The sequence below is a fragment of the Rattus norvegicus genome, chromosome 5 (assembly GCF_036323735.1).
Source record: "Rattus norvegicus strain BN/NHsdMcwi chromosome 5, GRCr8, whole genome shotgun sequence".
Lineage (NCBI taxonomy): Eukaryota > Metazoa > Chordata > Mammalia > Rodentia > Muridae > Rattus > Rattus norvegicus.
Window position 1 is genome coordinate 159,713,840 of NC_086023.1, and position 13,895 is coordinate 159,727,734.

At 52.7% G+C, this 13,895-nt stretch overlaps 1 protein-coding gene and 1 long non-coding RNA gene across 7 annotated transcripts in view; one reads left to right on the forward strand and one right to left on the reverse strand.

The window, feature by feature from the left end:
• Kazn (kazrin, periplakin interacting protein) overlaps positions 1-13,895 on the reverse strand; it is a 990,282-nt gene that overhangs the window by 38,037 nt on the left and 938,350 nt on the right. For all 6 annotated transcript variants that reach the window (XM_017593423.3, XM_006239310.5, NM_001415945.1 and 3 more), the window contains 4 exon segments: positions 9,936-10,106; positions 7,609-7,798; positions 3,854-3,984; positions 600-650 (listed from right to left, as the gene is read on the reverse strand). In XM_017593423.3, coding sequence (XP_017448912.1) covers positions 600-650; positions 3,854-3,984; positions 7,609-7,798; positions 9,936-10,106 — 543 coding nt within the window.
• LOC134487032 (uncharacterized) lies at positions 7,793-12,019 on the forward strand. The gene is made up of 2 exons (XR_010066720.1): positions 7,793-7,930; positions 8,649-12,019. It is a non-coding gene; the product is annotated as an uncharacterized LOC134487032 (long non-coding RNA).

A 13,895-nucleotide genomic window follows, 5' to 3' on the forward strand; every position in this document is an offset into this window, starting at 1 on the left:
TGTACACACATATGCACATATATACACATATGTACACATGTACGTACACATGTGTACACATGTACGCATGTGCATATGCACACATGTATGTACATATGTATGTGCGTATATATGTATGTGTCTATGTATGTACATATGTACATACGTATGCACATCTGGGGTCTTTTCTAGGGCACCCTATGCAAATGGATGGTGCACAGCCAGAAAACATCATAATACAAGAGATGTTGCCCTCGAGTTCCCTCTGTGAGCCTTTCTCATTCTGGTGGTAAAAATGGGGACAGGAGCTGCCTGTGGTTCGCCTTCGAAGAATGACGCTAACAATAATCGAGAGACAGAGATGCAAATGGAAGATGCTTACCACAGCAGCAGGATATGGGATGTGTGGTGCGCACAGTGGGCTTACAGGTCAGGCTGTGCGCGCGCCAAGCCTGGCTCCGGTGCCAGCACACGTGCGACTTAAAGAGGGGTTCTACTTCTCTCTATTTTGGGAGCCCCAAAATTGGCGTTGGGATGACTGACAGTTCAGAGCAACAAGGCTGGGGGAGGCCAAGTTGGGGCGGAGGGAGGATCCGGGTGCCCGGGGAAGCTATACGCACCTGTACAATAGGGTTGTGTAGGCTCTTCTGAACTGGGCCGGGACTGTCGCCCTGTAGCCAAAGGAGAAGAAGATGAACAGCAGACACAGGACACATGAGGGCAACGGCGGTCTTCCCAGGAGGGAAGCCACCAACTCCTCAAGGGCTGCCCTGCCTCTACGTGGGGATCCCAAGGGAATGTCCTTCTGGCCCTTCCACACAGCTCACTGATGGGGCCTGGGCCTCATCAGACATCAAGTTAGGGGACCCGAGGAGCTCTCCTGCCTGGCTTCTCAACCCCTAATCCTTTGAGGCTTAAGTTCCTGCCTTAATTAATTGGTCCATGGGTTCAGATGGAAGGTTGGTTCTGCTAGGTATTTTGTTTTTCTAAGTCAAGAAATCAACTTTAATGGAAAAAGCATTCTAAGGGGGAGTGGGGAGAGGGTTGAAATCAGTGATAGATCTGTTTAGCAAGCCCCAAGTTCTGTTCCCCAGCACTGAAAAGGAAAAACGAAACAAAACCAACCAACCAAACAGACGAAAAACCAAATTAAACAACGAACTCAGCAGATCGCATGGTCACTAGCTTACCCTAAAACCAACACAGCTACTCCCACTTTGTGGAGAGGCTGCCAGAAGCTGTTAGTGGGATTTAGGTATGAGTAGGAGCCCAGTGACAATCTCTTACAGAGCTAATAGCAAGTAGAGGTGGGGCTCAAATTCAGGGTGTCTGATTTCTCCTGGTTCTGAGCCTTTTCTAGGCAGGGTTCTATTGCAAGTGCACACTGAGTCCTGAGCCTTAGGACTGCCTAGGCACACACTCACACAAGGCTGGGCCCCTTTCGAATCCTTCGTAGGAAACACCAGATAGCCTGTGGGTAGGTAGGGCATTTCCACAGGTTACCAACTATAGTCCAGGTGGGTAGGGAAGGAACCCTTAGTAGCCTGTGGATGTGTAAATGTTTTTATTATATCCCTGAATCACATCTGTTCTACCTGGGAGTCAACAGCCCACTGAGAGTATAAAATGCATTACTAGGGAGACTCCTGGTGGTTGTTTCTGGAATTACAAGCACAGTGCCCATGAAATCAAGCTTGTCACTTGGACCAAGGTCTTTTAACATCTAATTTCCCTGTAGTGAGTCTTCATTTCAGCTCCAATTAGTGGCCAGAGTGTGAGGTGTTGTTCTTTAGTCCGGTCTGTGTTGATCTTATTGGTCACCAGGTAAAATCCCCGAGGACAGAGGGCCACCTGGAGCCATTTTCTGGCTTTTTAGTTTATCCATGCACACCCCTGCAGAGATAGGAAACAAAGTGTGCTTGGAGAGATTTTAACCTGCGGTCCAGTCTCAAGGTTTGCAAACAAAACTTGGTCTGCAGGCAGCTGAGACAGCCCCTCTGTGAAGTACCATCTTTTATAAATATACCCGAGATGCCTCTGGCAGGAGGTGTGGTCTGAGGCTAGCCTGTGTCAAATGCAGTTCTGGTGGATGGGAGTCCTCCTGTGGGTGGATCTGTCAGCAGCATTCCTGTCCCTGAGAGCCTTGGGGTCCCCAGCACATGGTCAGCCTGTGTATGCACAGGTGGGTGAGTGTGTGAAGGCGAGTGTGTGTGTGGCCCAGAGGCCAACTGCACCATCACTTCTCAGGAAATGATGTGTTCTTTGAGACAGGGTCTTTCACTGGCCTGGGCTCACTGATTAAACAAGGCTGACGGGCCAGGAAGCCCCACAGACACCCAGTCTCTACCTCCTCAGTGCTCGGATTACCCGTGCACACCACTGTGCCTGAATCCAATTTAATGTGGATTCTGAGGACTGGACTTAGCTCCTTATGTTCGCACAGTAAACCCTTGGACAACTGGGCCGTTTTGCCAGCCCTTGTCATGGTGGCTACTTTGATAATTAGCTTGGATTATTGCTGTGGTGGGGAAAAGGTTTCCCTCCCTCATATCCGGGAAAGTTGCTGTTTTTCATAACGGTATGCACTTGCTTATTATGGGTTATCAGACAGCATGTCCCTCACCTGAGTGTCTTAGGCCAAGAACCATAGTCAGCAAGTAATGGCTTTCACATATTCTGTTGGTTAATAAAACAATTTTAACTTGTGTTTCTGAAAATGTGTTCCCAGGTTGGAGAGATGGCTCAGTGGTTAGGAGCACTTGCTACTTTTGCAGAGGACCTGGGTTCAGTTCCTAGCACCCAAATGGTGGCTCACAACCATCTTGTAACCCCAGTTCCAGGGAATCTGGCGCCCTCTTCTGGCCTTCATGGGCATCATGTATACGTATGGTGTGCTGACATACACAGGCAGGCAGAACACTCACACACATAAAATAAAAATGAATAAGAAAGAAAGAAAAAAGAAAAAAGAAAAGGCCTCCCTATGTACCTGAAGATATTTCTGGGTGGCATCTGTGTCATTAGGACATGGGCAGGGAAGCCCTCTGGGTTATCAGCTAGGTCGATGGGACAAAATTTCAAAGTGGTCCCCACCTCTGACCTGTTGGAGGCTCACACAGTTTTCAGCCATCCACTGATGTTTGAGCCACCAGCTTGGGCGCCTGTGGTGGCTTGGCTATGGCTTGAGAGTGTCCTCCAAAAGTTTGTTGTATTGGAAGCCTAGTGGCCAGGGTGACGATGTTGAGATGTAATGGAAACTTTATAAAGTAGAACCTATGAGGAGTCATTTCTTTTACCAGTTTCCCAGCCTCAGCCATTTTGTTATAGCAAACACACAGTGGACTCATACAGAGCCCTCCTGGAGGGCTCATGTCTCTTAGCTGATGGTGCTCAGTACGTAATTAAAAAAAACAACTCGTTTGACTATAAAAGTCAGACAAATTCACAGGACCTCTGTGCAGAGGCCAAATGTGTCCCAAGTGACTGGAATCTCAAAATTAAAATACAGCAATCTGCTCCATTCCTGGGTGAAAGAAGAGAGTGGGATTCTACAGGGACAGGTGGTCCTATAGTCAGGCCCAGGGTCTCAGGCAGGGCCCAAGACGGGGTGCACTGGGCGGGGTGTGCTGGGCAGGGTTCCAGGCTGCGCAGACCCTGCTCGCCCTCCCGGGCACAGGAGGAAACAGGCCTCATTTCTTTCTCTCCCCACGTCCACCGCTTCTCGCAAAAGGAAAGAACAGAACGGGAAATGCCTTCGCCACGGCGTTCCCTGGGCGGACGAGAGGAAAGAGCGGGCACGTCTTTATCCCACCCCACAGCCCCGCCATTGCTGGGCAGGGCCCAAGCACCCAGGCCCTGCCGCTGCTGGCCTTACGTTGCAGAGGGAGTGTGTCCGGTGTCTTGGGGAGTTGATGTCGCTCGGTGTAGATGACCGGTCACCTTCAGCAGCGGAAGCATCAGAGATGACGGAAGGCTGTCTTGAGTGGCAGGGGCTCACCCTGACCGCTGGAAAACAGGGATGGCTGGTTAGTAAGTGACACATGAATGGCTGCCTGATATACCCATTGTATAGATCCAAACACTGAGTCGGAGGGAAGGTGTGTGTAGTGGTTAGCTCTTCCCTTTCGCACTGCAGCCCTACTTGTTCTAGGGGCGGCTGCTGGGGAGAGCTTCTCCCTTCTTTGTGATCCAGTTCAGCTCCTCTACACTTGGGGGAGGTGAGGCTCTGTGAAGTCTCATCTGAATGGTTCTAGACACCACACAACCTTAATCACAAAGGAATAGAGTCCCAGACAAGAACACCCAGGCCACCATCAGCTCCTTTCTTTCCCCAACATCCTGGTGTCTCTGAAACCCAAGCCCACCAACTCTCCTAGCCCACGACAACTTCTGTCTGTCCCTGGAAAGACTAGGGTGGCCTCCCTGCTTCCACTCCTTACAATGAAGCTAGAGCCACAGGCTTTTGGCCACTGGGGGTCTGGGGGAGAAAATACCCCTTTTCCTGGCCCCTGAAGCCTAGAATGCTTTAACCCTGTGCACTCCATCAAGCCAGGGCTCAGCCTCCTGGTCCCTGGGCCTCCTGTACACAACATGTGGAGGTCAAAGGCCAACAGGTACCTTCTCCCATCGCCCTCCACCTTTTAAAATGAACTTTTATTTATGCGTATGTGCTTGCTTGTGGGCATGTGTACCGCACGCGTGCAGTCCCCACCGAGGCCAGAAGAGGGCATCAGATCCCCCGGAACTGGAGTCACAGGTTACGAGTCTCCACCCGGGTGCTGAGAATGGACACCAGGCTCTCCGCCAGACCGGCCTTTGATTTTAATCGTGGAGCCACCTCTGAAGCCCCATCCACCTTGCTCTTTGCTCCAGGCAGGGGGGGTCCCACTGAACCTGCAGACAGGCCTGCTGGCAGGGCGAACCCTGGGGACCTCCTCAGAGCTGGGATCACAGTGCACACTGCCTCGCCCAGTTTCTTACCTTCTTATCGCCAGACTCTTTTTAACACACCCACTGTCTGCTTGGCACTGAGTGCACCACGGGGTTCCTTACGTGCATTCACTCACTTCTGGGCTTTCAGCGTCTCCCTCTTGGTAGGCACTTGATACACAGTGCTGGAATGAACGGCCTATCCCAGAAGCCACCACCCAGAAGCCTACGGGGGCCCCTGCCTCGGCGCTCTCTCTTGTCCCGGCGATAGTGTTGTACAGAGGGAGTATTGTTACCTCTGTACCCACTCCGTGTGACCATTCCTGACAGACAGCCCTTGCCACCAATGACCCCGTGGCCCAGTGGGAAGCTGCTGGTTGGTGGCTCTGAATCACTTGCGATCTAGGTGAGTTCCTTTACAGGTTGTGTGGCCCTGGGCGCCCTGGCTGAGCCATTGGCTTATTAGCTATTATCTGAACCATTAGCTATTATCTGATCCGTGGAGGTTCCTGTGCTGGTCGGTTTTCTTTTTGTGCCAACTTGACACGAGCCAGGGTCATCTGGGAAGAGGGACCCTCGACTGAAATTGCCTCCTTCCGGTTAGCGTGTAGCGGAGTGTTGGGGGCATTTTCTTGACTGAGGATTGCCGTGGTAGGGCCCAGCTCACTGCTGGTCGTGCTACCTTTGGGCTGGCGGTTGCGAGGGTGGGGGGAATAAGAAAGCAAGCTGTGCAAACTGCGCAGAGCAGAGCGAGCCAGGAAGCGGCATTCCTCCTAGATCTCTGCTTCTGGTCCTTGCCTCCAGGTCCCTGCCCTGATTTCCCTTCATGAAGCCGCGAGAGGCCAGGTTGCTTCTGCCATGGCGTTTACCACAGCAACAAAAAGTAGACTAGTACGTTGCTGGTGACAGCCCCTTGGCAGAGTACTGGGGTGAGACACGTGCCTAAATGTGGTGTGCGCAGTAGAAAGGGAAGAGGAGTCATGTGACAGACCCTTTCCCGGGGATGGCATGGGGTGGAGGTGGGGCCTGAAGAACGACAGCCAATAGGAGAGCCCGGAAGCTTCTCTGAGAAGCCACGTTTGATAAAAGGCTCTGAGGTGGCTGCAGGAGCAGCCAGGACAGCAGAGAAGGAAGGGCTCAGAGGGTAGAGTCTATAGCCTGGGCTAACTTGAATTTACTGTCAGACCCACCAAGGACGGGGGCCCTGCAGCAGTGGCTGTGATTGGAAGTCACCTACCATTCTGTTAATTCTTAAACCATTGCCAACTGCCCACCTTCAGCACCTGTTTCCTGCAGCCAAGGTGGACCAGAGGCTGGGGAGCCACGTGCACACCTGGATCTTGGGACTGACCACGCGGTGGTGGGAGACAGCTACCACCAGTTCGCAGCACCCCTGCCTGGGAATGTGTTGGATTTGTGCTTTATAAGGTCTTGAGCTCTGACCTGGCTTCAAAGGCTCGCTGGACCCCAGAGGGATCCCAGCAAGGGTCAGCAAAGAACGACTGGTGTCTCTGTTTACTGCAGGTGGGTTCCCGAGTCTGTTTACAGCAGAGGTTCTGAAGCCCTGTGTGTCCCCTGTCAGTGAAGACCGTGCAAACAGGGAGGGGCAGCTAATATTTACCAAGGACCTGACTTGGGAATCGTGTACACTTTACCTTTCCGGCAATCCTGGGAGGGAGGTCTCAGCCCACAGACACACTGCATTAAGAATCCAGCACCTCTCATACCAAAGGGACAGATGACCCTTGCATCAGCCATTGGTCACATCCTCTATAAGCAGCAGAGCCAGGATGGGACCACAACAGTGGGAACCTGCACCTTGCCCCTCCCTCTAAGGTACACCTGTCTTACCCTACATCCCCATCTATAGGGAGCCCAGGACTTGTGCAATTGCCCACAGCCTTCTGTAACCAGCTGGGGTCAACTGGAGGGCCAGTTTTACTACACCCTCCAGAGCAGTGGTTCCCAATATTCCTAATGCTGCAACCCTTTACCACAGTTCCTCATGTTGTCCTGACACTGTCCCCCCTCCCCCCCACACCATAAAGTCATTTTCGTTGCCACTTTGTAACTGCAATTTTGCTACTGGTGTAAATAGGAATGTAAATAGTTTTGGGAGATGGGGATTTGCCAAAGGGGTCAGGACCCACAGGTTGAGAACCAGTAGAGGACTCCCCGCCCCCCCCCCCCCCCGTAGAGTCATGTGGCTCACTAGCGCACAATGACGCACAATGGGATGGCAAGGAGACTGGATCGGAGTGTGTACCAGGGACGTTGGGAATGGAGCCAGGTGCTCAACTAAGTATTTGGAGCAAATGCGTGCGACATTTACACTCTTTCTATGTGACACATGCACTGGCTACAGCTGTCCGTCAGGGAGCTGAGTAGCCTCTCCTGCCAAAGGATGCCTGGGTAATCCAGGCTGGCCAATCAGGGCACTGGCTCTCCTAGACACTGTGATTGGTTCAGGGATGGCCACGTGGCCCAAGTTGACCAATGAGGGTCATTTGTCTTACGTCTTAGGCACAGTTGAGCCTCTAGATCCGGCTACGCCTGAAGGCCATCTCAGGTTCAGTTAGAATAGCCATAGCTTATCCTGTGCTGTCCCAGGCTGCTGTGACGTGAGCTGCTTTTCCCACCGGGCCCAGCGGCCTCCCGTGGCTCCTCCCTGATTGCTGGCCCAGGCCAGGGAGGACTCACCTTGTCGGTCTGCAGGGTGGGGAGGGTGGGAGTGGTAGAGAGTCTGTTGGCTCTGCCGGATGGCGGCAGTCAGTGGGAGGTCAGCCTGCACCACCCATTCCTGGTTGCCATTGAGCACCGTCTCGCCGGGCATGGCGAGTGAATGCCTCTTGGGAACATCCTTGGTCAGTGTGGCTAAGGACTGCTTGGCCTGGAGAAAGAGCAGGAGATAGAAGAAGAAAAATGTAACCAGAGGGACCTCTCATGTAGCTGCCTGGCACCTCTGACTACAACGAGCAAGAAAGCCAAGAATTCTATTTCTGCACCAGTGAGCCACCAGCAGGTAGTGCCAGCCACGTGCCTGTGCTGCAGGCTTTGCCCGCGCTCAGCGGGGTCTCACCCTTGGTTCCCACTAAGAGCAAGGTGAGACCCACATATGGGGGACAAGGAATCCAAGTGCAGTCACTTCTGGGCTCTTCAAGGGCAAGTCAGGAGTGTGTGTGTGTGTGTGTGTGCGCGCGCGCGCGCGTGCATGCGTGCTATATGCCCATGTACATACATGTACACACATGCTCCTTTTGTGAGGGCTGCAGGTCAAGATTACAGTGTTGTTCCTCAGGAGCCACCCACCTCGTTTTTTGAAACAGGATCTCTCTCTGGAGCTTGCCAATGAGGTTAAAACTGGTTGGCTAGTAAGGCCCAGAGATTTTAACATGTGGTGGTTTGAAAAGGCATGTAGTCAGAGGGACGCCTGAAGGAGGTGGGGCCATCATGGGTGTCTAGGAAGATGTTGCCTGAGACAGTGCTCCAGGGCCCCCAGCAGCAGGGAGTCTGAAGCTCCAGGGAGGAGGAGGAGGGGGATGAGGGGAGTTTCTGGCTAGAGGAAAGGAGACTGTATACCAGTAGGTTGGGAGAAGAAGCTCGGGGAGCTATTTCTTAATACAGAGAACTACTAAGATGCTGAGGCCAGGGCTCAAAGCATCTAGATGTGCTTCATTTATCTGTCCACAGGGACTGTGGTGAGCTGGGCACACAGGGTCTTTCCCACCTATCTCTCTCAGGGCCGCAGGAAGTATCCATTGGAGATGCAGGGGAAGCCATCTTCCTGCCTTGACTGCCTTCGCCACTAGGGGTCAGCATTGCACAAGGCAGCTGCCCTGCTCTGGGTGGCTGCGCCTTGAAGCAGGAGTTTGCAAGCGATCTGGTCAGTGCAGCATACAAATGTGCAGAGCTAGCTGTTTGTTTCCCTTACATCCTCCTCAGAGCTCTGCAGGGCATACGCAGGGATGGAGGCCCCGGAGGTCAAGCATCCAACCGAGGTCTGTAAGTGCACTGTTAGCTGGTATTGGTACCCTGCTGGATAACATCCCACTACTAAAGAGCCACACAGGGGAGGGGGACTAAGATAGCTCACTGGGTAAAGATGCTTGCTGTCAAGCCTGGTGACCTGAGTTCAGTCCCAGGACCCACGTGGTGCAAAGAGAGAACCAATCAACTCCCACAAGTTAGCCTCTGGTCAACACACGCACTGCACACACACATATAGTTAAAGCAAAGAGTCAACAGGAGTCACCATACAACTTCTAAAGGCCACTGTCACACTGGGTCCAGGGGGTTTTCAAAGGCCTTTTTATCTCTGTGTGTTTTGGCTATACCTAGCTACGTCATGGGGAAGGAGGGGGTGAAATGAAGACCAGCCCCACCCCCATCCTAGTAACTAAAATGGCACAGGGATGGCTCAGGTCTCACTGGCAGGCAAGGCTGAGGTCTGGGGCTCCTCTGTCAGATTCCCAGACCCTCTCTGATCCCCATACATGTACCAAGATACGTCTTGAAACACGTTTGAATATCTTTCAGTGATTTTTTTAGGCAAGTAAAAACCAACAGTCAAATCCGTCTATTTTTTACTTGATGACCTAAGAAAGATGATTTTGCTCTAGATACATTTGGACCAAAAGGCTTTAACTATCCCATGTAAATAAGTAGCTAGATACACACGTAGGTATGTGGTACATACATATGCATAGATGTATATGTGCACAGATAGGTAGATACTGTCATTTGTAATCCTAGACTGAGATGCTAATATTCCTAGATACCTTCCCAAAAAGATTATCGTTATTTTGAACCAAAATGTGCCTTCCCATTGCCCCACGTTTTTAGCAGTCTCTTGGGATGTGTGGTCAAGGGAGGCCTCCCTGGATCCCTGTGCCCCCTGGGCTTGAGGAAGCCCCCAACTCACGAGTGTCATGAAGCCCGCTGCCCTCCCTTAGCCTCAAAACTACCACCTTCTCCCTCAGGAGCTCTGGGTGGTCCAGGTTGCTCCTCGGTGGCCAGCGCACGCTCACCATGGCTAGCTCGGCCTCCAGCTCCTTCATGCGGTTGTCCTTGAGGTCCAGCTGGGAGCGCAGGGCCGCAGCATGGTCCGTGGCCTCCTTGGCCTGCCGTCGGAGCTCCCACTTCTCTCGCTCCAGCAGGTCTTTCTCCTTGGCCAGCGCTTTGACAGCATCCTCACTCTCCTGTGGTGGGGATGAGAGAGAGGGGGTGGGTTGTAAGGTGGCATGGGAGTGGAGGGTTCAGCTGGGAGGGCAGGGGATTGGGGAACCCCCCAACACATGGCTGAAAGCCCTGGTGTGAGGTGGGAAGGCTATGGGGTGGGCACCTTGGATGACCGCCCCCCCCACCCAGAGAGCACTTCCCAGTGATAGAGCCTGGGTAAGGCGTGACTCTATACAGAAAATGGGGGCACGGTGAAATATGTACGACTCTTTTCAAAGCTAGAACAACCCCATGTGCAGACGACAAAGTGGAATCTGATGAAAGTTGGGGTGGAGGAGAGTTTTATTTAATTTTATCTATCTATCTATCCATCTATCTATCTATCTATCTATCTATCTATCTACCTACTTACCTACCTACCAACTACCTACTATCTGCTTGTTTGACTGGTTGCTTGGTTTGCGGTGCTTTGAGTCAGGGCCCCTCTGTAGCTCAGGTTTGCCACCAACTCTCTATGTAGCCAAGGACAATTTTAAACTCCTGATTCCCCCGCCTCCAATTCCCAAGTGCTGGCCCAGTTTCTGCAATGTAGTGCTGGGGACAGAACCCAGGTCCTCGCATCTGCCAGGCAACCACTCTGCCAACTCCATAATCCCAGTTCTTGCTTGAGGAACTGTATCACGAGCAAAATGGGTTCAGGAAGGCACCTGAAGCGGCGGCCGTCTGGGCTACCACAGGAGCCTGCTGACACCCTCCAAGGCCACAGCTGATGGGAGACTCAGTAGCCTGTCCTTTCATGTCCCATGAGGAAGAAAGCTCCTCCTGCCACTTGCCCAGGCCCCTCTCAGTTTCCTGAATAAACCATGGCTTCCAAGGGTGGTGCCAGCCAGGTGTAGGGCAGGCCCCAGAAGGAGCTGTGGCTGACCCTGACCTCCGAACAGGGGTGGTATTGAAACTGCGGTCTTCTCAAGGGGATGGTCTTTGTGGGTACTCAGCCCATCTTACCAAACCACCACGTCTAAACCAGACCCAAGGTCTCCACCACCAAGGCCGGGAGGCCAAGGGGTACCAGCTTTTCTGCATGGATGTGGCTTCCAGTGTGTACAGCAGGGAGAATCCTGGCTCTGCAAATGCCTGCAGGCCAGCATGGCCTCAGTTTCCCCATCTGTACTGTATGCATTTTGAGAGAGCTCTGTGGCCTGGGGCTCAGCCCAGAAGCCTCTTCCCTAGAATCCCTGCTTATACCACCTCTTCCAAGAAGTCTTCCCTGAACTTCCCTGAGCTTAGGGTGACCACATAGCGCTCTCTCCAGCCGGTCCTTACACCTGGCGCTCACCCCACCAGCGGAGCTGGGCACCCCCGGGAGCTGGCTGGTGATCTTGAGTTAGGAGGGAGACTCACTAAGACCCTTGGGATCCTTTTTTATCTCCAAGGTTTTGCCTGTTCTGCTGGTTGTGAGCAGACTTGAACCCTACACGAGGTGAAAAAGGTCTGCGGACATGTCACTTGTGTCCCACGAAACTGCTCCCAGGCAGAGGCCAACAGGCTCAGCGGTAGCAGCCACCAAGGGTCCCCTGGCAGGGCTTCAGGCTTTGCACGCACGGCTGTTATTTGAACTTCACACCCTGTTTTACAGAGGGGTAAACTGAGGCCCGGAGGAGCATCATCCTCTGCCCACCGCTGATCATGGAGGAATGAAAGAGAGCTATGGGGCTGGCAAGATGGCTCAGCGGTTAAGAACACTGACTGCTCTTCCAGGGGTCCTGAGTTCAAATCCCAGCAACCACATGGTGCCTCACAACCATCTGTCGTGGGATCTGATGCCCTCTTTTGGTGTGTCTGAGGACAGCGGCAATGTATTCATATACATTAAATAAATAAATAAATAAATAAATAAATAAATAAATAAATAAAATCTTTGAAAACAAAGAAAGGGAACTATGGAATTCTTTCCCCGGGAATCTGAAACTCATAAGGGCAGAGCAAGGCTAGACTGTTAAGAAACAAGGCTGGGTCATTAAGGCCTTGCAGAACCTCAGATGGGCAGTGATGAGAGGCTGCAGGAGATGAGGGGTGTGGTGGAGGGTGGCAATAGAGGGTCTTAGACTCAGTACCAGGATCATCCTGTACCCAGCTCGCAGCTGGCTGCCTGGCCTGCTATGAGGACATCTGCAGCTGGGTTTGTAGACAGTCCCCAGCTGCACTCGGGACAGGGTGTGTGTCTTTGGCACGGTTTTCTGGGATGTTGCAACTCTGAGGATTTTTCTGGACAGGCCAAGCCCTATCTTTTCCAGCAGCTTTGAGTCCCTGCCATCTCTAGCTGAGGCCCAGAGAGGTTCCAGAAGAAGCCCGAGGGCCATGGCAGGTTGAGAGCCTGCAGCCTAGTGACTGGGGAACCAACCAGAGAGTTCTATTAATATTTCTCGCTTCATTCATACATAAAATGCACATTAAATGTAACCAGATGCAAGATCTTGAGAGGCTGGATAAAACCAGGGGTTAGGCTTTAGTTTCTCCACAGCATCTCTAAATATGTAATAGAATGACTACCTATAATCTCCCAGTGAGGGGCTGAGGGGCTGAGGGGCTGAGGGGCTGAGGGGCTGAGGGGCTGAGGGGCTGAGGGGCTGAGGGGCTAGCTCTGTGGTACTGCCTACATCACATATAGGAGATCCCAAGTTCATTCTGAACACCACAAAAAACAAATAATTGGTCTTGGTCAGCCACCAGACCCTTGAGCATCTTAGTCTTGATGTCTGCTAAAAGGACCTGGGCAGCCCCATTGACGGTGCCTCGGAGGCCATTCAGATGCCACCCCCCCCCCCCCCCCCCCCCCCCGCCTAACCTGAATGCATACAGACAGCAGCAGGGGACACAGAGTAGGCAGGTGACAACTGTAGTTGCTGCTAAGAGAGTCACCTGCAGCGAGTGTGAGGATCGTGTCAATTCCAATCTAGCCTCGGCCAACCGGCCTCTAACTGCAGCTCAGAGGTGGCCTCCTTGACTGGGTCCATCACGCTGTCTGCCACCACTGCTATTGAAGTCACTCGGACTTCCTGTTCCCAAAGCCACAGGCCGAACTGTTAGGTTTGAGTCCGGAATGTCTCTCAGAGGCTCACATTTTGCGTGCTTGTCCCCTGCCTGGGGGCACTCTGTGGGGAGTGTGAAGCCTTCGGGAAGTAGGGCCTGGCTGGCAGAAGTAGGTAGGGTCCTGGAGGTAAGCCTCTGAGGGCTTTATTGCTGCTGTGGCCCCAGCCATTGCTCTCTGCTTCCCTTACATTTCCCTCCAGCCTTTGTGCTCTTCTTTCCGGCTGGTCATGTGAGCACCTCCATGATGGTCTGAAACCGTAAGCCCAAATAAATCCTTCTTCCCTCAAATTGTCAGGCATCGTAGACCCAGTGACACGCAGGGGACACGCACATGAAAGAATGTTTCTACTTCAGGTCCATGTGCACAACGGAGTGGCAGCCCTGCCCACACAGCCTATGGAGGACAGAGGTCAACTCATAGAAGCCACTTCTCCCCTCCCATCATGCGAGTCCCGGGAATTGAACTCAGGTCATCAGGCTTGGCGGCAAGTGCCTTTACACACCGAGCCATCTTGCTCGCCCAGTCTTTCTGACCTGCACAACGTTGGGTGAAACACCTTCTCAATTGTGGCTCGTGAGCAAAGACCCCCTGACTGGGGCGGGAGGTATATACCCTGCACACTCTATACAGAGTCTCACTGACCAAATCTCTCATGTAATTAGAAACTCCTCCTCTCCCACAGAGCCCGGGGGCGGTGTCAACCCAACAGGAAATGGGT